This window comes from Sander lucioperca, chromosome 10 (genome assembly GCF_008315115.2).
Source record: "Sander lucioperca isolate FBNREF2018 chromosome 10, SLUC_FBN_1.2, whole genome shotgun sequence".
Classification (NCBI taxonomy): Eukaryota; Metazoa; Chordata; class Actinopteri; order Perciformes; family Percidae; genus Sander; species Sander lucioperca.
In genome coordinates this window covers 28,041,640-28,065,526 of record NC_050182.1, presented here as the reverse complement: position 1 = coordinate 28,065,526, position 23,887 = coordinate 28,041,640, and the positions used below count along the sequence as shown (strand labels likewise).

Here is a 23,887-nt window from a genome sequence, read left to right as displayed (position 1 = left end):
AAAAGCCAAAAAGCGTAATATGAGCACTTTAAGAACATGAGTGTATGCTGGCAACTCTGTATGAGATAGAAATCTGTGTGAAAAGTGAAAAAAATCCCAGTGAGAGATGAGACTTTGAAAGCTTGCTTACTTACCGCTGGGGTCAACTTAAGCTCAGACCTCTCTCTGTCGCCTTGTTCAAAGAATTCACTCGTCACCAGCTCTGCAACCTTGGGACATGAATGCCATAAATCAATATTTCCTTATTTTACTCAAACATGATGCTCAAATATGATGATAACATTTTGATGTTAAAACATGGGGCGCAAAGCTAGTAGGTGCATGCATTTTGCTATATGTTGTGCTCAATTTACTTTTACTGGTATAGCAAGGAAAATTCCTGTATTTTTCACAGAGAACATGCACATTTCTCAAGCCTAAAACTGCCAGTATGAAATAGGTAGAACATGCAAACAGGTCCTTTGTTTAACCAAATTCCACCTATAGTTTTACGTTTCCAAGCCCTCAAACATAAAAGCACAGATGTGAGAAACATCAAACCTGTTTGGATATCTTCCAAGGACGAGTGACCGCACCCAGATCGCATCCTGTCATCAGCATGGACCTGTCGATGAGATCAAAGTTAATTTATAACTGTTTCTTTTAGTCTTTACAGTTAAAGTGATATTGGCACAGGAAAGTTTTATTTAGCACAAAGGTAGAAACCTGAGAACTTCTCTGTGTCCTTCATCTGTCCAGCTGAATTCTCCAGACAGAACACACTCAAAGAACTTGGTTCTGCGCCTTACAATGCAGTGAGACAGTCAAGGATACAGAAAATGTTAAAAGACAAAAAAATACACAGTTTTCACCAACCACAATATCCAACCTATTTCAGTTTTATTATATAATCATGACATATTTCAGCTCTGAATCCATTAAAAAGACCACTTACTCAAAGTGCAAAGTAAGGTCTGTGGAAAGAATAGCCTGCTTCAATAGTTGCATCATGTTGCTATACTCTTTAGAGCAGAGGTTTGCAAAGATATTGTGACCCTGTGAGAAAAACAAATACAATAGCATGCAGTAGGGACACACACAAAAGCAGGCAAGGATGAATAATAGTAGCTATTATATAGTGGCTAATGTCTCCTTACAGCCAATGCATTGGTAAAGTCATCGCTCACTGTCAAATGCGGCTCCCATTATCAATGTTAATTAGCAATGTGTATAGACTTTCTCTGTCCTCTGTTAGAATAAATCAATAGAGAACACAGTTCCTGATGATCAAACTGATCAAAGCAGTCTCATAATGTCACTGGTGGTCAGTGCTACTGCCTACCAGCACCGGCCCAAAGATCAAACTGCACACCAGTGGCTTTCCGGTAGCCCAAAGACAAATTGAATGTTAAAACTGTCTCCAAAGAGGGATCCGGCATAGTCATGGATGATCAGGTCCTTTTTTTAAGTTTTTTTTTGGTGTTCTTTATTGTGTACATTGTGTTTTTGTTGTTTTTTATGTGTTTTCTTATTAAGTTGACTGTCAACACTTAAAGCTGTGGTGTGTGGCATTGAGCCATTATTGTACAGACTAGAAAATAAACATTAAAAAAACACCATGACACCATGTGATATTGAAGCTATTTGTAACATGCAACACTGTATTTGATGCTTCTCTTACAGTAAACATGATCCAATTCATTGGCTAATCCAAATTAGAATTCAAATTTCATTAAGGAGTAAGTGTTCACGATATGTTATATCACTTCAAGTTTGACACATGCAGCTCCTTAGTAAAGGAAAGCAAACTAAGGAAAACTCAGCTAAACCAGTAAACCTGTATCAACATATGAGAAATACTGGTCTGACCTCACTTTGTAGGATCATGACTGCATGGTTGAAATGATGATGCTCCAGGGTGGCTGACGTCCCGTAGAGTAGAGCCAGAGCAGAGCCGGTCCTGCAGGAAAAAACAAAGCAGTGACACTTTCAGACACCTATAAGACACTTGTTCGTCATCATACTTGAGGCCTGCGTCACTTACTTAGCTTGAAATGCGTTGTTGGTGCCTCTGTGGTCCAAGTCATGACACAGGCAGCCGACCATTAGTGCCAGTATCTCAGCCTCTGACAGGACATCCTGGAAATTGGCTGTCTGTTATAAAGCAGATAAACATATTCTTACCATTCCAATCATTATCTATCTATTCTGTTTAATTGTATTTATACTGTATTAGCTATTGTCATTTGGTGGATGTGATGGGATGGGAAATCTTTGATCAGGAGCTACATTTGATAATTTGTTTATTGATGTTTGCAAGCTCTCAGCTTACCTGATCATTCAAGTTGATCATTCTCTTTGAGGCTTAACCCAAATATTCCTCTTTTGAATTTTTTCTTAATGATGTTTCTCCTGGGATGTTTCCTCCTAATTGATATTTTCTTTAGCGACTGATTGTTGATGAGTCCACTGAGACTTAAAAATAACCTCAACAACTTGTTATCCTCATCAAGGGTCTAAGTTTGGATGGGTTTTTTTGGTGGAAATGTGCCTTTATACTGTATCAGACAGTTTGACAGTAGGGAGGGAAATCAAACCCGGAGAGAGATTGCAGGGGGGCAACATCTGACACAAGACTCTGGCATGAGAAAAGTTGGAAATCTTGAAACATACTGTGATCATAACGAACATGCACTGCGACACGTTGAAGGCATGTCTCCAGTTGTGATACGCCACAGTTCGATAGTTCTTCCTCACAGTCAAAAGCCAGCGGCACAAAACCTACAAGAAGACAGGCATACAGGTGAATATACATACAAACACACTACCATATCACAGGACATATTCCAGGGCCTCACCTCATAGTCAATTTTAAACTTTTGGACAACACCAAGATCCAGAAACATCCGGAGTGACGCGGTGATCATGGCGTCATTGTCCAAAGAGAAGTCGTTGAAGTGAAACTCATCAATGCCTAACTCATTGCTCAGGGGGATCTTAGCTGCCTTAGGGGGGGCAGAGGACAGAGCTGTCAATCACACAATGCCAGCAAGGGAGGATGCTAAGCACTAAAAGGTGTTACACTCACACTTATCAGATTTTGTACATTTCAGAGAGTTAGTATGGTGATAATGTGCATATATAAATGTTGTTTTCTCTGAGATTACCTTGAGTCTGTCGACTTCTACCTTGGAACAGGTAGCATGGTAGGACAACATCTGAAAAAAATGAATCATGCAAAACAGTGAGACATAGAAAACAAAATAAAACAAACTCTTAAAAAAGACACTGTTGCAGAAGATAATATGTTCCAAGAAATGTAATTCCAACTTCCTACTTCTCTTTATGGCATGGTAGTCTTCTCTTTATATTTATGGTAGAGACGCAGAACCATGTTTTCCGAGGATAATGTGGCTGCTCAGGTTAGATACCGGGCAATAGATCAGAACCCAGATGGAGACGCTAATGAATGTGGAGAGCCACTTTCCTCAATTACTATTTTCTTATACATTCAATATGTTGCAGTGCTTACATCCAGTGCTACAGACTGCTTGGCCCACGTCTTCTTAACTTGATTGTACATCATAGTGTTGTTGATTCCAAGTCCACAGAATATCACAAATGCCTGTACACAAAGAAAAAGTCAGAGAAAAAAACACAAAAATGTGGCATAATGTGTATCCAATGCAACAATGAAAACTTAAAACAAAGTTTAGATGGAATGGCTGTAATTAAAAAACAAACCTCAAACAGTCTCTGATCTGCATCATTGAACGTCTTCCTGTCTAGGCGGTTCAGAATTTGTGCAACCCCTGCATAAAGCACACACACACACACACATTGTTGAGTTTCCTGTAACATGAAAACTGGTATCCCAGTGAAACTGATTATTTCTGGTCAATTTACCAATTATCTGGTGAGTTCGATTCCAGATAGGGACACATAACACTGATCTGATGTGGAACCCAGAGGCCTGGTCCGCCTGTGGAAGACAGTGACAATGGAGTTTATGTTTGTTTGAGAAATGATCGGGCCCACATTCTTTCTTTGACTATGAAATGAATTAAAACAGAACACATACATTTGTATTTCTTGGTGTTTGTGGTGTGTGTCCATGTATTTGTGTGAGCTCTAATAGGTCTAAGCAGGAGACTATTGTGTCCACACCTCAGCATCAAAGCGTGGGTCCTGACACACATCACTGATGTTAACAGGCAGTCCTGTGGAAGCCACCAGCTCAGCAATGCTGTTATTGATTAGCCAATCGGAACACGATAGCTTCTCCATGCTGATGTGGCCAATAACACAAACAGGAAACAATAGTCAGGTCTGGGCACTTACACGTGCAGCACAACAGCAGTAAATATTGAGCGAGTTTATTTTTCTTCCTGCTATCTACTATCTTACTATGGATTTGTATGAATGCACATCACATCCATTTATGGTGTGTGTTGCTGTTTTGGCATCCCCCTATGTATAACCCCCCCACCCCCCCTAGAATTAATAAGCTAATCATTCTGTCTTTTTCATGATGCCTCTTTCACCTGATGTCATGGTCCATGTTGCACAGGGGAGACATGAGCTCAAACGTCTTGGAGAACTTCACCACCTAATGATAAAACATGCATCATCACAACCAGCAGGAACAACATTTAGAAACAAAGATAGGAGAGTTTTGCACAAGAAAATCTACATTTATTAATGTTAAAGTTAAAGTAAATGAATCTGTGAGGTCGGAAAAACGTAAGAATTGATAAAGAGCCTCACAGGTGAGTCGATGTCTTCAAGTAGAAGAACAGAGCAGCGTTCACACTGCAGCAGCGTCAGCGCTCGCTGCATGATCTTCCTAACAATCTTCTCCAGGTCGGTCTGCTCCTCAAACAGGTCATTGACCACCTCCAGCAGAGCCTGTGGCAACAAGAAAGGACCCTAATGACTTAAGTGGATTGCACAGTATTGACATATGTTTGCATCTACATTTTTTAAACAAGTATAAAAATGTTAATGTTATTGTTGATTCTCCAGTGGCTATAAAACAACCAAACATATTTTTGTAAATGCACAGTTTATATTCTCTTACCCTACTTCTTTCATACTCCTTGCGAGACTCCGAAAACAACTTGGCATTGGAAATCGATATTCCACAGAACGGTAGATACATCTGCAGTACCTGAGTAAAAGTAAGAAGAAAAAAAAGTTCTGAAAAGCATGCATAATCAATAACAATGTTAGCTATTTGTATGCTAAACAAAAGGGCATAAACTAGGTAAGAGACAAAGAAAGAGTGAGTGGGGATGGGGGTAGAAAGTCACGATTGAGTTAGCTGCTTCTCTGAACAAATTCCTCTCAAATAGGTTAATGAAGTATTGATTTGGAGAAAGAAGGCATTTAGTGAGACATCAATGTTCTTAATCTTAAGTGTCAAGATAAGCTGAGATGGCTTTTTTCTATTTTCAGTGTCTTTGTTGCTCAAAAGCAGATACTAAAGTTACTTTGCTTTGGCTTTATTTAGAGTTTTGTTTTATATTCACATACAGCAAAATCATTTAAAAAAAACCTGGAGACCATCTTGCGGGGGCAATGGCCCTTTCTCTTCTTCCTACCCCCTATTTCCAATGCCCTTGCTAGGACCAACCCCATCTTCGAACTTGGCCTTCATTTTGATCTCAACTACACACATGTAAAGTTTTGTGAGTGCATCATTCACGGTTGTGACGCTATCACGTCTCAAAATCTGTCCATAGACAGACAGACATACACCTGGCAAAGTACTCAAAACCGCCTCTGTGGTAGTCCAGGATTCCATTTTGCAATAATGACACACACACACACACACATACACACACACACACACACTGTTGCAGCTGGTAAAAAGGCTTACATTACTGCAAACTCAAAACTTTGTTTAAAGTTGATTTCTTTGAAGTGGAGACCACAGAACAAGTGTCATTAGAATAGATGATTTCCACAACTTTATTCTGCCACCTTGTGGACAAACTGTTGCATCTCAGTGCAGCTGAACTCTTGCAAATGTGAATAAACATAACATGTTTGATGACTACAGAGATTGACTGGACCAGCATCTCTCTGTCTTTTCAATGTATTTAGCATACACAGAGTGAGTCAAATGAGCACCTTTTCTTTTTTATTGCCTTGCTACACACAGAAGACAGTACTTCTTGCATGTTCGAGATACACAATATGTTACAGTTTTTTTGGATTGCTAACATGCATTGTTCAAAACTGAAATCACATTGTCAAAACTCTTCACACAGTCAGCGAAACAGAAGACTATGTGGACTAAATAAACTCTTTTCTCATTCATGCACCACCACCTGCCAAACACTTTGCAATCTGCAGCACATTGTTCAAATGGCAACACCCTGTTAAGACACATTCAAAACAGATTGATGGCAGTTTGTGTGCATTTCTGCAGTAACCATATTGAAATATATAGAACATTTTAGCAGAATATTTACAATAAAACAAAGTAATAATTCCAAACAGCTGATTCCAACTGAAAGAGAAGACATAAGATGTGATGTTGATGAGAACTTGTGGCCAAATGCAGGAGACAGGGCTGACTAGAACCCTTACAGTGCTATACAGTATGAGTGATTATACTATAGCCTACATGTTGTTGATGGTTTTTGTTGTAATTACAGTATCGTTGCAGCCGTGGAATTTCAGGAATTTGTTTTTGGTTCAACTTTTTATTTTTCACAAGTAAATTACTATATGCACAAATATATAACAAATAAAGGATATTGAAGCAAATTTCTGATTTGTTCTTGTTACATACAGTATACTTTAGTAAAGTCAATAAAGTGAACAGGTATTATTCTTATTTTATAATGAAATACTAATTATAGTGTTTTGATTGACGATGTATGCTTTCTGAGTGATAGTTGTTGCCAATGTTTTGGTCCAACAAGCTTACAGTATTTTGAGACATGTAGGAAGTGTTTGGTGGGTTTGGAGGTGAGGTTAACTGTATGGCCAAGATGCATGTTGGTAATGCCAACTGTATGAAGAGTTTTAAAAAAAAGTGGCTTTAGTACTGACTGACACTTGTTAGAAAATCAAAGAAAAAAACTGTATTTGCTCATCAACAAACTGGAAGAATGAAAATGTATGTATAGGCTGTAGAACTGTTAAAACATATAAATTCTAGGAAACCAATTCCAAGTGGAGTATTCACAGAGCAACTGAAAGTATATCCATTCAAAATGTGTTTCCTAAGTGTGCGTATATATTGCACAGCCAGACATAGTAATGCTCCACACTTGAATAAGAGGTTGACCTCCTCACTTCATTCTTCTGGTGGTTTGCTTCCGAGGGAACACTTGCCCCTCTCCACAGCCATTAAGAAGATTCACAGTACAAACAGTGTTTTCAGCTGCATGGCTCAAGAGCTTCTGTGCAATAAGTGTTACTGTGTGTGTGTGTGTGTGTGTGTGTGTGTGTGTGTGTGTGTGTGTGTGTGTGTGTGTATTCCACAAGAATCCAATTTTAACTCCATCTCAAATATGCCTTTAATGGTCAAACCAACTGCAATAATACTGAAGATGTTACATAAAAAGCCAATAAAGTGGATGTGAATGTGAAAATCCCAACATGTATCTGAGACATAACAGCGGCTCACCTTCTCATCATCCTCGGTAAAAGGGGTGCCCATGGGATTTTTGTTGATTGCTTGTACAACACCTATGACTTCTCCATCACTGTTACAGATGGCCATACAGAGGATGGACTGAGTCTTGTAGCCTGTTAACTTGTCTATCTCATCACTGAAGCGGTGGTCCTGGAATAGTGTTCACATAAACACATGTTACACATATATCAAACATGCACAATGCCACATTAATACAATACACACATATACCTAAATGCCAGCACGTTTGACGTTGTAGTCCTGCATGAATACATTGCTTTAAATATTTGGGATTTACGCACTTGTGTCACGTACAATAAAGCTGGAGGCCTCTTGTTTTTACTATAAGCAGGAAAAACTGTAATACCTCTGACACATATCTACACTATTGCAGTAATAGACCTCAGGGGGGTCTGCATTATCATGTATCCTTAGCCTCCCATGCAGCCCAGGGCCATGATATAATGATGTGGAGTGCAACTGTTATGGTATAGGACGAGATCTGGCTTGTGGAAAGAATTATAACGTTTGTTTTACTGCCTTTTTCTTTGAATCTTATAGAGAGTTTTTTTCTCCATTTCTTTAAGGTTGAGTGACCCTTCTACACTGAGCGTTCCTTTGCTCAACTCACACAGTTCAACTTCAAAAACAGCTTTCACTTGTGAATACTTTTTATGTGTGAATGTGGCCAAAAGGGCGCCCCTTTATGTACTTTACTCCCAATAGCGAGCCCCACACCAGTCATACATCATTAATCAATAGCTTCACTCACTGTAAATACCTCTGCATTAACTTTAGTCTAAGTAAAATAATGTGTAGTTATCGTACACATGTAGTTACTTTTACCTCATATGCGTTTGGGATGTTTACAGTTTCCCCATGCTCTGCCACATATCCAATGATTCCCTTTCCCCATGGCACCTGCACTTCATTGGAGTTCAGGGTGCTTGATGATGGTCTGACAGTGGTGCCAGAGTGCACATCAAAGAATTTGGACACCAGTGTCCTCTTGTGTGCGGGTCCCTCCACAAGGAAAAGCGAACACCTGTCTGCATCCACCAGGATACACACATTGATCAGGATCTTATAACTGAGGTTTGTCAGGTCCAAATCATTGGAGATATCCTTTACTAACTCCAAGAAAAACTCCCTCTCGTTGGTTTCCTTAAGTCTGTATTTGTAGTCGATGGCGCTGGACGCGTACTGGGGCACGTTGACCCTGGACTCCAGCAGGGCGCTCAGGATGTGCGCGGTGGTCGGAGGCAGGGAGCTGGCTTTACGCAGGAGCGCACGGCGCCTCATGCTGGACTGGGACTCGTGTTCGCTCAGGCTCACATGCTCGTCGTAGGTTCGGTGTGCGGTGGTGGCTTTGGAGCGGGCGAAGTTCCTTCGCAGCTCCATGTGGGACGATCTGCGCCTGAGCCCGTCTGAGTTGGTCGGCCAGAGCGGGTCCCTGGCAGCGCCGCGCTTCTCCTCGGCTGTGGCCACTTGTTTCGACGGCTGATGCTCCTTCAACCATCTGCTAACTTGATCACATTTTGCCTTTCGAACGAGATACTCCTCGAAGAGATCTGGGTGGCAGTCCAAAAACGCCTCTATATCCGAGAAGTCAAATGTTGTCATGGTGAAGGCTGCTGTGAGAACCAAATGAGACACTCAAATGCAAAAGAACAAGAGTTAGAGGAGAGGATAACGGGGTGATGCGGCTGCAGCCGAGCTTTTCAGAGAAGTGATGTCCTCAAAACATGTATTCATTCACTCCCCTTTATGAGACAGCCCATCGTATTCCTCCCTGAAACACTGGGAGCAAACGTGGTCAAACAGATTCAGTTTACTTGAGACCGGATCGATGATGCCTGAGAGACGTTACAGCTGTCAGTCAAGTCGAGATTGAGCTGTGTCTCTGGGGGTCAGGTTGGTGGAATACTATGCAGAGGTGTAGAAAAACATAGCGCCTACATATTCTCCTTAGAAATTGCTGCAGGGTAGGCTGTTCACTCGCTCTCTTCATTCTTTACCACCAGAGACACTGTGCAGGGCTCCAATCAAAACCGAGTACAAATTTGATGTTTTCTTTATATTTAAAAAGTGCAGGCAAGACACATTTTTTTGTGTACAGTGTGTAATAAAAGTAATGTGTTTGTTTGAAAGGGACAATAAGACAAATATGTATATTTAAACAATAAAACATGAACACACTCACACACAACCTCTGTGTTTGTAAAATGTTTTTTTTTTTTGCCCAAGGCCCCTGACCCTCAGGTAGGATGTGGGTCGATGGTTGGGCATACAAAGAGTCTGACCTTGACACCATAGACCAGTGCAACAGTCGATGCATTGTGGTGTATTTTGTAGTGCGCTGAGAAACAAACTGCAGTATTTATTGTTCCATATGAAGACTTGCTGCACAGGCCCTGTGTCAAAAATCTAATTTCAAGACAGTTTACATGCTTACTAAGAGAACATTCCTAAATCAAATTACCAAAAACTATATAATAGATACAGAGCAAATCTGGGGCTGGGGCCTGGTAGTGGTTTGGGAGTAAGGACCCAATGCTAGTTTTTGGGTCTCTAGCAGGTTTTTTTTACCCGAGGGGTTAAACTGGTCATTTGCAAAATTAATGGAGAAAATACCCAATGTCACATGTTTTTCCTTTAGAGAGAGGTGAGTTCATTTATCAGAGTGTTTGCGAGGTTATTGGTAACTATAACAACTACAGATTAAGTTGAACTTCAGTTGGTGTGTACAACCCTGTAGCATTACCTGCATGTGCACAATAAGTTAATATTATAGGATAATCACTGCAGGCTGTGGCACATTTATAATGCTGCAGTAGCAGCAAGGAATGTAATCCAGAGAGCAGCGGCTCCGCTGGGGCAGAGCAGGATAATTGGACTTGGCTTAGGCTGCTTGATAGGTCTTGGGTGTTTTGCTGAGACTTTGGACAGGGTCTCTTGGGAATCCCAATTAAAAAGCAGAATGCAGAATATGGGTCTTGTGAGGGCCAACAAACAAGGCCAACCTTGCAGCTTGGAAAGCAGTCTATGTCATGTCCAAGGAGAGGCAGCTGCATTGATTATAGTGTAAGTCTTCTCTGTGTGATTGAAAAGTATTTAGATGCAGTTTACAAGGGAGCAGATCAGGTGTGCTGTCCCATTTTAGAGGGCCTGAAAATGTTTGTTTTTTTTTCAGTCAACTTATCACTGTGAGTAATGGGATCCCACATGAACACTATTCTCTATTTTCTGCTAAGGTTTGTAAGTTTTCAAGGGCTTTAATGTTTGCAATGTTGTTTTCATATTACTGTAGAGCATGCATATAATTGAGTCAATCCCAAAATGTGGACAGGCTTTCTGGGATCTCGTAGTAAAATCAGGGATTACTATGCTTTACTATTATTTCACTCACCAGGAATTGACACAATGAGGTTCCTTAATTGGGACAAAATCTCATCAAATGGAGTTTGAGGATTAATACAAATCCTTTTATATGAAAAGTTTTAGAAATTCTCCTAACACACACACACACACACACACACACACACACACTAACACACACACACAAACTACAAAATGGATAAATCACTTTGCATTATAGTTACTTTTGTTATTTTTTACTTTCATCAGAGTCTTTTGTGTCTGATAAGTTAGCACTATTCATGCTCAATCAGTCAGTAATAGCACCACGGACAGCGCATAGCTGTCCACTAAATTCTGGAAGAAGATGTTCTACAAAATGAGCACGTTATGTCTAAATCAACATCAGAACAGGATGATCCTCGGACTGAAATTGTCTTCTAGACTTGTGTAAGGTGTGCTTTGTCTAAGGCATACAGTTTGAATGTTTAACTTTTTATGTTGCAGAGGAATGGACACAACGAAAGACGACTCCTGTAACCAAACACCACACACACACACACACACACACACACACACACACACACACACACACACACACACACACACATAGCTTGTATCTGGTGTCAGTGTGTGCTGGCTGGAACCAGCTTGATTTTCATTCCACCCCATGCTTAGTTGTATGAGTTCACCAAACTGTGAATGTGTAATATTATCAGATCCACACTTGATGACTGAATGATGGGCATCCGGAGCAGTGATTGCCCACTGGGTATGAAAATAGTGACATAATATGAAATGTCAGCACATTCTGACCCCCCATTTATTACAACTGTAAGCCTGACAGTGTGACATGGTCAAACAATTACTTTCCAAAGGTTACAGTTGATATTTTTTCTGATCTTATCAAGTAAAATGTGTTATGTTGTTTCAGTCTCTCGTCTTACAAAAGTTGATTAAACCACACCTCGATTTAAACGCTATGTGCTGTGGGCTGGATTGGGTGTCACTCACTCCGATTCTATTGTTCTTTAATGTAACACCATCACGCTGGCTGAGCCAGGAATCCAAACAAACCTCACTGGTCACAAGTGAAGACGAGGGAGTCCTGTTCTGCCAAAGAAGGCTTCAATGTTTCTACTATTATCCATTTGGACTAAGAAGACAGCTGTTTTTCTGCCATTTACCAAGGACTGAAAAAATCTAACCCATTGATTTCTCTAAACCACTGCCCAGGTAAGTGAACATAACTGTGGGTTTTAGGGATTCTTTCTGATTAATTGTTGTTGATTAAATCTTGTAGTGACAGAGTTAGAACGTTTTTTATTTAATTGAAATAAACATACACGTTTGCATTAGTATGCTTTAACTTATGTAAAAAAGTGTGTAAACATGCCATTTATTTATGAGCCAAGCTGGTTGTGTTAAATTTAGGAAGAAACTGGTAGAAACATCTGTTCTCCTCCTGAATGGTATTGTTATTATCACCAGACCAGTGGGTATAACATTCATGATAAAAGAAAAGGTTTCACCCCAGATGTTGCTTAATCCTCTGTATTCTTGCCCTCATTTACTCATCCTAGTGTTTCATCCTGCCTTCTTCACCCTCCTTTATTCTGAGTCAGAGGTCCAGCAGCCAGATGGAGCCCAGGTCCTCCCTTAAACCTGGCATCCCTCCGGATTTACATGGCCATTATCACTTTGGTAATGGAGGAGCAATCATATCTGAGTGAGTGTAAAAACATTCTGCGTAGAAATTTAAAATGGAATACATAAACTGCAGCGCCAATAGATTGTTGTTTCACCTTTACAGGCATACCACCAGTCAAAAACGATATTACAATACCGGCAGAAAGAAAAGTAAAGTTCGTCTCAATGACCAGCTGTGAGTAGCCATGATTAATCATAACTATTGTCATTATTAACAAGAATGATAACATTAATTTAATTTATTTTCTCAGCATACCAAAACCAACTGATGTAAATATGGCGTGAGTACTTTCTGATTGTTGTTTTTTTTTTGCAAAGTTAAAAACTTGCATTCTAGGTTTCTTGTGTCTGCCTCAAAATCATTTCATTTCCTGGTGCGTAACAGGGAGAAAATGATAAAGATAGCAACTCCAAAAGAGCATCCTTATTCGTCCCACATCTCCAAGTTTGCAATGTTCCCATCCTTCAGCTCTCCAGATGACCCTAAAACAGGAGTCCGAGCTGCCTCCCAACCTTTCCTCAACCCCCTCATCCCAAATAGTGCGCCGGACATCACTCTGCTGAGCAAAACTATAGGTGAGAGGGCATTGTGGTAAAAGGGGAATGATAAAATAGATGTTCTTAGAGAGGTTTAAGATGTCTTTATTTCCATGTGCAGGTAGTCCATACAGACACGAGGTCTTGGAGACAACCATAAACACCAGGAAGAAAGCTGTTATGTGGACCGGAGAGCATGGCTTCTGCGATGTGAGTAATGAAATATATGACTTCACATTAGCATTAAGGTTTTCCAAATCATCAAATCACAATATTGTTCTGATCATTTTCTAAATACTCTAACATCTTCCTTCCAGCATACAAAGCCATTGAAGGGAGAGAACCAGGTTTTCTACCCAACTCCTCCAAAGACAGTGCTGCCCAATCCTAAACTTCGTGACTGGGATTTGTCGATATCTGAGCGGACAAGCAACATGCTGAAAAATTTGGAGAGGACACAGTGGCTCACCTCGTACCAAATGCACCACACAGGTAAAGAAGCCTAAATGTATGTTAATATATTAGGGACTGTACAAACGTTATTTGGGGTGGGGAGTGGGCCTGAATCTTCTATTTCATTTACAGAACTATTCTGTTCTCCACATGTGGCAAAGCACACCTTTATAAACTGTGACAAATGCTCCTTCTTTTCTGACCGCCACTCCTCCCCAATAATTTCTGTTCAGTCCCTGAGCAAGAAGCTGAAAAATAAGAACACAGAGTACATTTTGCTATTAGAGAAGATGAAAGCCTCTTTGCAATCTAGTAATAGGATATGCATGATTTTAACATTTAAATGATTTGACTCAAATACAGTAATATTGATTTTTGATTTTTCCAAGGATCGGGTCCAACAAATCCTCTAAAGATAGATGACTTCAAGGACAAAATCTGTGACATTACTGGGATGAATTCACACACTGCACCACTGGTAGAATCCTTGAGAACATTGCACCTTTAACAGCAATATTGACAGTGTGCAACACTAATCCTATTGAATTCCTTTCCCTACAGAGAGAAAGGTCCTCTCCGATGTTTGTTCCCTCTAAACCCAGAGGAGAATGTAGAAGAAGACAGGGGAGTACCTGCAGTCCCGCTGTTGCTGAACTCCTAAATCTATCTCCAGCTCCAAACCAAGGCACTGCTTCAGATGCTATAAACCAACATAGGCCACAAGAGATCACAGTTAAGTATAATGAGGCACCAGATTCAAACCAAAAGGGTCATAGTCAATCAAACAGCTCTGGCTCCACAGAAGCACGGAGCACTGAGCCATACCAGGAGGTCCTACACAAACAACAAAGTGAGAGCAAACGCTCTGCATATAAGGGCAGAGGGAGAGAAAACTGCAAAGTCCAGTTTGATGTTAGTCCAAGGCAAGAATCCGCCTCACAGAGCAGCCAAGAGGCTAGCGCTACAGAGCGACCCCTGGACCTGTACAACTGCCCACCTTCCCAGGAAGAGATGGAGGTCAACAAGAAGAAAAGCCTGATCGAGCTGTATGTAAACGATGAACCAAGTAGTAAAATGCAGTATTACAAAGCTGGAAGAAATGTATCTAGCATTAGTCAGTCATCTGTGGCCAAGGATCTGGCAGGTATTGAATCAAATGTTGAGTTATCATTAAGGGCATCTTCAGAGCAGGAGAAGCTGGCAAAGGGCAGAGAGCCACCACACAGTATTTCTAACCCCTGCATCCTGCCAAGGATGGACAGAGTCGGGAATGTAGGTAGAGAAGGCGCAGCTCTCCGCCTCCTGGACCTTCAAAATTCATTCAGTAAGACGAAGGCCCATCGCAACTTTAACAGCTCTATCACACGTGCTGCTGTGAACCTGAGGGACAATGTAGTCACAGGGAAGAAACATGACTTCTATGGGATCAACTGTTACTACCTGCATGGCTAACCTAATGGACATGAATTCTCACATCATTGTAAATAATAATAATAATAATGATAATAATAATAATAATAATAATAATAATAATAATAATAATGATTTGAATCTTAAAAGCAAGCGAATACCTAAGATTTAACCACTACTGAATACTTGATGTTGATATTTAAAGACCACAGAGTTTATAGCATTGCAATATTTGACTTTGAAAATCATCTCTCTGGATTTATGTGCTTTGAATTCCACTTGAAATTTCCAGAAGGTCATCTAAAATGGTGAAATAAAAAAATAAATAAAAAAGATTTTAGATTTAGGTTTGATGAATGCAGGTAAAAAATTCAAGTAAACTAACTAAACATTGCTTAGTTAGTCAAATTCTGATTATTTTCTTTAAACGGTCAAATAAATCAGGTTGCTTAAATTGGATTGGTCAAATCAAGACACCACAATTCAAATTCTAACATCCAGCATTAAGCAATTAAGCCTGGAGGAATCCATCAGACCTCTTATATTCAAGTTTGAATCTTTCATCATGAATTTGGCTGATTTAAATTTTTAGATCAGAGTTTGAGAAACTTGAATATAGTTTCTTAAAATATATGCATTTGAATGTTCTATCAGAATTCATAAACCTTGAAAAAAAAAAAAGAAATCTGAGGGTAAAACCACATACATTAAAACTCAAATTCTGTTTCAATTTCAACATTACCTAAAACAGTCATGGTTACATTTCACAATAAGATACTCAGTTGCTTCTTAGGCTCAAATTATAACAGCTATAATTTTTTTTCATAATATCCACACCGAAAAGGTTGGCACAAAAACAGAGTAACAATAAAAGGCTGTAAGATTTCTCATATGCTCACAATAGAATAGTTTGTGATTTTTTTTCTCAAGCAACTTTCCACACTGTTACTTACTCAATATACTATAGTAAACAGCCAATCTGCAGAACATTGTTAATTTTCGCTTAGGTTCTAAGCATTTAATTTGCAATATTCAATAGAGCTCAGGATGAATTATAGAATAACGGTCTTATATAAGGTTCTCATAAGCCACAGCTGATTGAAAGGGGGAACAGGCAGCCTTCAAAGCTCACTTCTGTGAGTCCAGCCTGTGTGGACTATAGCCTGCAGAAGGAATATTCAGCGGCTGTAAATTCATAATGCTTTCCAGATGAATACTTTGGTCTTTACTGTAACCTTTCTAATTTTACAGAGAAAAATACTTTTATGAAAATGATTTTTTCCCCTCAAATGTGTGGAAAAGCAAAGAACTCCAAACCAGCACCAGAACTGCCTTGGTGGAAAAGACATAACAGAGTTCACAGCAGAGCATTGTGTTGGCTGTGTTATGGAATCCACCTCTCTGTATCGTAGGTGCTGCAGTAACCTTCTAGCTCGCCAGTGTTCACACGTAATCTGTTGCAATCAGGCTGACTCTCCATGAAAGGTTTTTTGTGACAGGGAGTCCTTGAACAGCAAGCCTGCAGCCTTGTGTGATATAACAGCCTCTCATTCAGACTTTCAGAAAATGAAATGATAATGGCTCTCACAGACAAATTCTCTTCCTGATTTGGACAATCCTAAGTTGTGAGGCTATTTAAAAAAAAGATAAGGTTGGTGGTGGTGTTGATTTTGTTGTTGTTTTTGTTTGTTTTTTAGTTTTTTGCTATTGTGCAACAAAACCTGCTTTTCGGGCTATAAAAAGAAAAACCTCCACTTATGTCGCATTCAAGGTCACATACATTTGCAAACCTGCATAGTCACTCATTATGCATATGCAAATCTTTTTTTCTCTCAGAGTTAGTACATTTTTCTCATTATGCCATGAGCACGACTGAAAATCTGTAATTCTACAACATGTCCAGCAGGAGGCAGTATATCATAATTTACGGCCTTTAAGTTCTATCATTTATTATTCTGACATCTTGTCGTTTTGGAGACTTTGACATCATGTTGATTATCTCATTCGGTTAGTAAAAACAAAAAAGAGCAATTTCCCTTCTTATCTGCAAGTGGAAACAAGACTCTAAAATGGAAATACATCTGCAATTAATTACAATAATTTAAAAGACCAGAATTAAATGACTCACTTGCAAAGTGATGAGTTTGACCGTGTGTCCTTGCTTTTGGGGTCCTCCGCAATACGTCACGGAAAAAGATGTTGTCAATGACACAACGCCCTCCCCTTTAAGGGGACGCTGAGCTCTGTCCTGCATTTCAATTGGAGGTGGCTTCAGTCAGTCACGCACTGTGGCGCCCTCCCCCATATACCGGTGGAGAAATTGATGCTTCTCAGAGCGGGGCTGGACGGTGCATGTCTGTGCATGTCAGACTGGAGACGGCAGGCTGTCTGTTTGACGCTGGCAGTTGAGTATCTCTTCATTGGCTGCGTTCTCTCATTTGGGTTCATAGAAACCGACTGTTTCCAACATCTCTGTCCTCATCACCTGGAATTCACATCTGTTACTCTGTCAAGGTGAGTGCGTTTTTTTCTTTGGCAAGTAAAATGGAGTTGTCTTTTGCTAGATAATTTAATTATTTCTTGGAAATCATGTCAAATCTTTTAAAAGTTCACATTGCAGTGCCTGCTTTCTTGCTCTTTGAGGCAGCATGTAACTGAAACATTTCATAGCAGTGAGAGAGTGCTTTAACATTGCAGAGTGCTCCCTTGTAAAGCTTCAAAGTTAGGCTACATTTACTATCACATTACTTTAAACTCTGCCTTTAACTCTCCTGTTGGGTTTCCTAATCAGTCGAGCTTTTGCAATATTCCTGTTATGATCATGACATGTGATTCATACAATAAACACCAATAGATTACTTTAGTCTCCATGTTAACTCTGATCCCCCTTCCTTTTTTCTAGACTAGTAAAAACACAAGTTGTGGGGGGATCAACTGTTTCCATATAAATCAATAGTATAACAGTAGCAAGCTATCAGTATAACCTAGTCACAAGCCAACAGTATGAATATGAATATGCCTGTGTGTATGAGTGGCTGTCCCTCTCATGCTGAGTGGATGTAGGTGTGTTTAATAGTGAGCGCAGATAGGATCCATTTTCAGATTTAATTGGGGCTTGAGCTCATCATCTCATACTCACTACACAGTGTTTGGAGCAAAAACATGAATATTGAGGATTGTACAATATTTCTGTTACCATGCAGATGGCGTAAAAGAATATATGCCAGTTATCAGTGCACTTCCAGAAAATTACAGTTATGTGTAAATCCACCAAAATAATAGTGATTCTCATGCTGAATAATATTGGGTTTGTGCCAAAGCGTTCCAGTTAAATGTCTATATCAATCATAAATAATTTGGTTGAGTCAAAGGTGTTTTGTTTGGTACTGTGGCTCACTTAGAGTGTGGCTATAATTTTAGGACTTATACTGGCATATGTTAGCTCTTTTGGGTGTTGTGTCAACAGTGCAACAGAGGAGGCTTTTCTGGGGCTGTGTGTGTTGGAACATGTGTGAGGCTCAATAGGGGCCATTTAAAGTTTCTATAAAATGTCTGACAAGACATGGAGTAAAGAAGGTGGATGGGGTGCACATCCTGCCACAGATTAGTTAACAGGTTAAGGACAAAATCACAAACAGTGGAAAAAGTTTCAAAAACTGGGCACTGCTTTTTGAAATGCTCCTTTAATAAACATTTGAGAGATGGTTACATTCAGCATGTGGACTACTTCTCTTTTTTCTCTGTCACAGCTGTGTTCACTGGGCTCAGAGGATTGTTTGTTGCCCAATGTTATTCTTGCAGGTTTTTCATTCCTAACACACCCAAATCAGTGATTGCAGTCAAACACAGGGAGCCTGTGAGGGAGAAGATCACTAGAATTTGTGGAATGCAGCAGCAGGAAAGAAAAAACTATGTGTCTGTGCAAGACATGTATTTCAAACAGTAGTGGGACATTGTATTGCATGAGGTCACCTTGACATGGAGCTGAATTTTTAAATATATGTGCACAACCTATAATCTATTCAGTCACCAGGTTATATAGTAACATGTGTAGCAATGCTTCAGGGTCTGCACTAAAAAGATAATATGAATGAATATCCACTAAACAACAAGTGAATAATGCAGGAAGTGGATGTATAGTACCAGCAGAACAGCTGTTGTGAGCATCTTGTGCATGTGGCTGGTGGTAGCATCTTTTTGCATGGGCAGGCCTCTATAAATAATCCATGTGGTTTCACATGTAAACAGGCAGGGGTGGTTTTAGGAAATAGAGAAATTAAAGTAGTGGACCACCGTTTGTTAATGACCGAAGCTGTTTGTACCAAATAGTAGCACGGACAAAAGACATGAAATAATCATCAGTAACTGTCTTGACATTACATTATTTTGTCTGTCTATTTTCTAGTCAAAGTGATTTGGACTATTTCATTAGTGACATGTTTTTTAATGGGAGGTTGCTGCTCTTGTCTTCAGCATCCTCCAGGCTGAAGGAAGTCAGAAGGCTGGTTTTATAACTCTCTAAGAGTTCGCCAGATATCAGCATGAAATTTTAATGAGGACAATACTCAGTATACTCGATAAAGACTGTGATGATGTCATTGTCAGATTTTGACCAGTGGTCCATCAATTCACATTCTGCCAACAACAACAATTTTTGTTAGCCTGAACAGGATCAGCTACATTTCACCTCTGCTTGTTTTCACAACAGTAGTAGTATCATATTTCATTGAGAGAGACAGACAGTTTCATCCTCACTGATTAAAAACCAGAGCCGTGTGAGTTTAAAACATTTAGATGTAATAACGTTGTGCACCTTCAAACAATGTCAGTCCAGACACTTTCAGGGGTCTTGGTCCTTTTGGTTCACCCAGCCATTGCATCCCTGGTCAGTAGCTGGTCTGTGTTTAGGGTCAGAGATTCTAGAGAATGTGTACATTTCGTGCAGTGTGTGATAGATGGCTCTTGGGATGGCAATGTTAGTCCGTCAGTAGGTCCACCACTTTGATGAACTGATTAGAATTTGGTGGCCAAAGGTCAAAGGTCACCTCAACTCTGTAACCTTCTCGTGAACGCGATATCTCGGGAACACCTTTAAAAAACGTGGACTCAAGGATGAACTGATTAGAATTTTGTGGCCAAAGGTCACAGTGACCTCACAAAACATGTTTTTGGCCATAACTCAAGAATTCATACGCTAATTATATATTTTATATCCAAAAGGTCAAAGGTCAACTTCCTCATAATGTTCTGCAAAAATATTTCTCTGGCCATTATTCAACGCCATAACTCAGGAACAGAAGGGGAGATGGGCATATTTCACATTTGATCAAATACTGAATTGGTGACACTAATCCTAAAACTGTGATGATTGTATTGATCTTCTGCCGGGTTGAAGATGTGTGTGAAGCATCCCCAGTTTAGAATTTTTAGCTTCTTTGCAGCAACAGACATATTTGAAGCATTGTCTTCTGTCAAGGCTACAACTTTGTGTTCTGTCCTGTTCCTCCGGTAGTCCACCACCAGCTCATTGGTTGATGTTGAGCTTCAGGTGATTCTTGTTGCACCGTGTGAGGAAGCTCTACCAGTAAAGTAAGTAAAGACAGCATGTTTCTGACTGGAAATTATTCACTGGAATCATACATGGCAATATAGTGATAACTTCCTTTTTGTCATAAAATACAATTAATTATTTTTATTAAACTCATAATATATGTAGTCTTTACTACATATATTATATAAGTGTGGACAGACATGGATGTAAACTGCAACTTCACTGGTTGGCAGATCCATACAACTATGATGTAGTAATTCTAGTTTTTAAGATGATTCAGTCAGTAAAATCAAGCCAGAAATAAATGGTATTGTTTCTCTTGTTAGGATAGTGAAAATGTTACTGTGGAGTTATACATGTGTCATACTTTGCAATAAATTAGGTCAATAAAACTCTACAAATAGAAAAGGCAGGCTTAAAAGATCTGTGGGTGAGGCGTGATCACACGAACATTTTAAAATCACATGCTGCAAGTATTGTCCTTTTAAAAAACACAATTGCAGTCTAACCACAACAACAGAAGCTTGTCAGCTACAGCTTGAGTCAGTTTCTGGTGCTGTCTATCTTCTATGATATACTATAACAGAGAGGGAGTCATGTTGTGAGCTAATCCACACTCCAGTCCAGAGTTTAGGAATGAAGTAAATCTCTCAAGATGTGGTAACTTTTCTCAGTCGGACAGTTTATCTCTCTGTCCATAAATACTGTAGAAGGTAATGGAAGACGATGCTATGTCTAAATATATCTGCACAAGAAGGATTTAGAGATTGCTTGTGGCAGTGCAGATGTTGTTTCCAGTTTTTGTGATACCTTTTTTAGGCCTATTTTTCTCCATTGTTTTGAGAAAAGATTACAACTACATTACTACAAGTATCACCTCAATGTCATCATCCTCTATTCTAGGTCAAGACTTCTGAATTAATATGAGAATAGATGTAGAGTTGTGATGGATCCTAATCAGAGCAGCGGTTGAGTGGTAAGCACTGTAATCTTTAATTTGGGAAAGCAACGGCTGAATCATGCTGTCACGCAAATGTGACACATCAAGAGAGCACTTTGAACATTTCCAGTTTCCCCACTCTTTTGTCAGTGAGTGTTGAGCTAAGCTGTGACTATACTGTCCTTATGAGCTGGTGTTGAGTTATGAGGCTGTCAGGCTCCCCCACACTGTGACTATAACAAAAGAGAGGACCTCTGCCACACTCGGAGCAGATAACAGACAGAAATAGAGATTGGGGGGGGGGGTTGTGCGTGGGTGTGTTAGGGGAGGGAGCGCATCGAGGATGTGGTTGATTAACAGGATGCGTTTGTGAGTGTGTAATGCTAAAGCCTGTCATATGTCAGAGAGCAGTACATGTGAATGAAAAGATGTCTTATGCTGCAGGAAGTTATCGAGGAGGGACTTTATATGTCTCTTTCTCATTATTACAACCATAACTCTGCATGCATTTTCTCTTGGGGTGAATATGATGAGTAAGTTCACCTGGCAAAAAATGTCGCAGATAGCGAAGACAGGCGTGCTTTTAGCTTAGCAGCGTGAGCCTGGTTTTTGGAGTGGCTCCTTCTGGCCCTGGCAACCTTTCACCACGACGCCTTTGAACACATCAGGGGCATGCTTTGCCATCTGTGTGTTTCTTTCAGAGAAGGAGTGGCCTCACACGCAGACGTGGGCTGGCAAACGTTACCCTGCTGGGTCCAGAGATGTACTAATGAATAATAGATCTCATGGTGGGATTATGCCAGTTTTGTCTCTCTGTCAATTCTCTGTGCTAATGGCTTGCTGGATGCTGCCATGCTGACCTATGATAGATGAATATATATTTTTAAAGAAAGAAATGCTTTTACACTCTGTGCCACTAACTCTGTGACTCTGTGATGACCTGATTCTGCAGATGGATTTCAGAAGAGTGCATTTTTTTTAGTTTCCCCTAGTCCTAGTTACACTTTCAGGTCTTTTTGGGGATAGACCTACGGGCCAAAGTAATGGCTGGAGTAAGCAAATTAATTACTGCGCTAGATAAAAGTGACAGTTTTTCAGAGGGAAAAAAAAAAACGAGAGACTTTCAGGTTGGTTTCCTGTGAAACTGCCTGTGTTCTACTCACTACTCTTCAGACTTGGATTCAGACAGCAGTGTTACTTCTGCTCTTCGACTGAATGCAGCCTGTTTTCTGAAACTCTAATCACATCAGTTTTGATTGTCACAACAATGCGTTTCCCCTCAGAGACAATACATCAGCTTGATGCTGCGCTTAATGTAAAGAAATATGGAATGATATTAAATCACAGCACTCTCTGTGTCACACATTATTTCACTGTGGCCATAGTAACCAGAGAATATTGTTTTCTGCTGATTTCTGATCCCACCCTTTCCTTCGCTCCTTTTATGTTAGGGTTTATCTTCCCCTTCCAAGAAATAGTTGTTCTACATTTCACATAATGAAATAACAAAGAATAAGTGGCATCATCCCAGCAGGGTAATGCACAGATGTAATAAGATAACTGACATTAAAGTGGTAACTTTTAGACGCAGCAAATGAGAGCCCAGGGTGTCTCCTTTGGTGGGTAGCAGCTATCAGAAAATGTTCTTAATGACTGCTTCAAAGCAAACAGGAAGAATAATCTGTGTGCTCATAACAAATCAGCTTCTGATGAGTTTATCCTGTAGAGAAAGATTAAAGGCAATCAAAATTAAGCAAGGTGTTCTGATTTGGGTTTATCCGGATGGATGGGTGGCAGCATTAGAGGAAAGGTAAATGTCTCTCCTCTCCAGAGTTATCAGAGTTTGCTTTGTCGCTAAAGAGCTTTGTATTGAGAGGAATGATCTGTCAGAGAATGGCTGGTGGACTGTAGAGTTAAGGTGGTTACCACAACACCATTAGGTGTTTGGTAAATGCAGAGGCCATTTGTTTTGTCAAGTTTGTGCTGACTGTTCCAGAGCTGGAAAGACCAGAGAGGAGCTTCAAGCATTTTTTTGTCTTTTTGAGCAATTTTAAATCAACATTGATTTTCTTCTATTTAGATAATTTGGTTTCATCAAACCAGCCCGTCACACATTAAAGAAAATCTAATTGGATTTAGTCCAAACTGAAAAGCCATTCTTTTAATCTAATGAAACAAAAAGCATTTTTTTTTATTTTAAGTCTTTCCCGCAGCTTTGTTTGTTTTATGCATAAACAGTGGCTATTTTATAAACATAGGCTTCATAAACATAAGGAGCACCTGCTTTTCAGGGGCT

At 39.8% G+C, this 23,887-nt stretch overlaps 3 protein-coding genes across 6 annotated transcripts in view; 2 read left to right on the top strand and 1 right to left on the bottom strand.

The window, feature by feature from the left end:
- The window catches only part of pde11al (phosphodiesterase 11a, like), a 31,584-nt gene extending 22,069 nt beyond the window's left edge, over positions 1 to 9,515 (bottom strand). Inside the window, exons 1-18 of the mRNA XM_031299749.2 lie at positions 8,480 to 9,515; positions 7,625 to 7,783; positions 5,060 to 5,149; positions 4,747 to 4,887; positions 4,524 to 4,588; positions 4,147 to 4,267; positions 3,886 to 3,961; positions 3,724 to 3,791; positions 3,512 to 3,604; positions 3,147 to 3,197; positions 2,838 to 2,984; positions 2,653 to 2,760; positions 2,024 to 2,133; positions 1,849 to 1,939; positions 935 to 1,035; positions 706 to 783; positions 541 to 604; positions 135 to 209 (exon numbers count right to left, since the gene is read on the bottom strand). Coding sequence (XP_031155609.2) covers positions 135 to 209; positions 541 to 604; positions 706 to 783; positions 935 to 1,035; positions 1,849 to 1,939; positions 2,024 to 2,133; positions 2,653 to 2,760; positions 2,838 to 2,984; positions 3,147 to 3,197; positions 3,512 to 3,604; positions 3,724 to 3,791; positions 3,886 to 3,961; positions 4,147 to 4,267; positions 4,524 to 4,588; positions 4,747 to 4,887; positions 5,060 to 5,149; positions 7,625 to 7,783; positions 8,480 to 9,256 — 2,415 coding nt within the window. The 5' untranslated portion in view covers positions 9,257 to 9,515. The remainder of the gene's footprint in view (positions 1 to 134; positions 210 to 540; positions 605 to 705; positions 784 to 934; positions 1,036 to 1,848; positions 1,940 to 2,023; positions 2,134 to 2,652; positions 2,761 to 2,837; positions 2,985 to 3,146; positions 3,198 to 3,511; positions 3,605 to 3,723; positions 3,792 to 3,885; positions 3,962 to 4,146; positions 4,268 to 4,523; positions 4,589 to 4,746; positions 4,888 to 5,059; positions 5,150 to 7,624; positions 7,784 to 8,479) is intronic.
- A 3,577-nt stretch (positions 9,516 to 13,092) lies between these two features.
- On the top strand, positions 13,093 to 15,142 carry LOC116049777 (uncharacterized protein C7orf31). Its single transcript, XM_031299750.1, has 4 exons — positions 13,093 to 13,276; positions 13,359 to 13,447; positions 13,555 to 13,729; positions 14,364 to 15,142. The coding sequence occupies exons 1-4, from the start codon at positions 13,093 to 13,095 to the stop codon at positions 15,140 to 15,142; spliced, it is 1,227 nt and encodes a 408-aa protein (XP_031155610.1).
- Positions 15,143 to 17,378: 2,236 nt separating this feature from the next.
- osbpl3b (oxysterol binding protein-like 3b) overlaps positions 17,379 to 23,887 on the top strand; it is a 30,984-nt gene continuing 24,475 nt past the window's right edge. For all 4 annotated transcript variants that reach the window (XM_036006459.1, XM_031299021.2, XM_036006458.1 and 1 more), the window contains exon 1: positions 17,379 to 17,614. In XM_036006459.1, the coding sequence (XP_035862352.1) occupies positions 17,424 to 17,614 (191 nt within the window). In that variant the 5' untranslated portion in view covers positions 17,379 to 17,423. The remainder of the gene's footprint in view (positions 17,615 to 23,887) is intronic.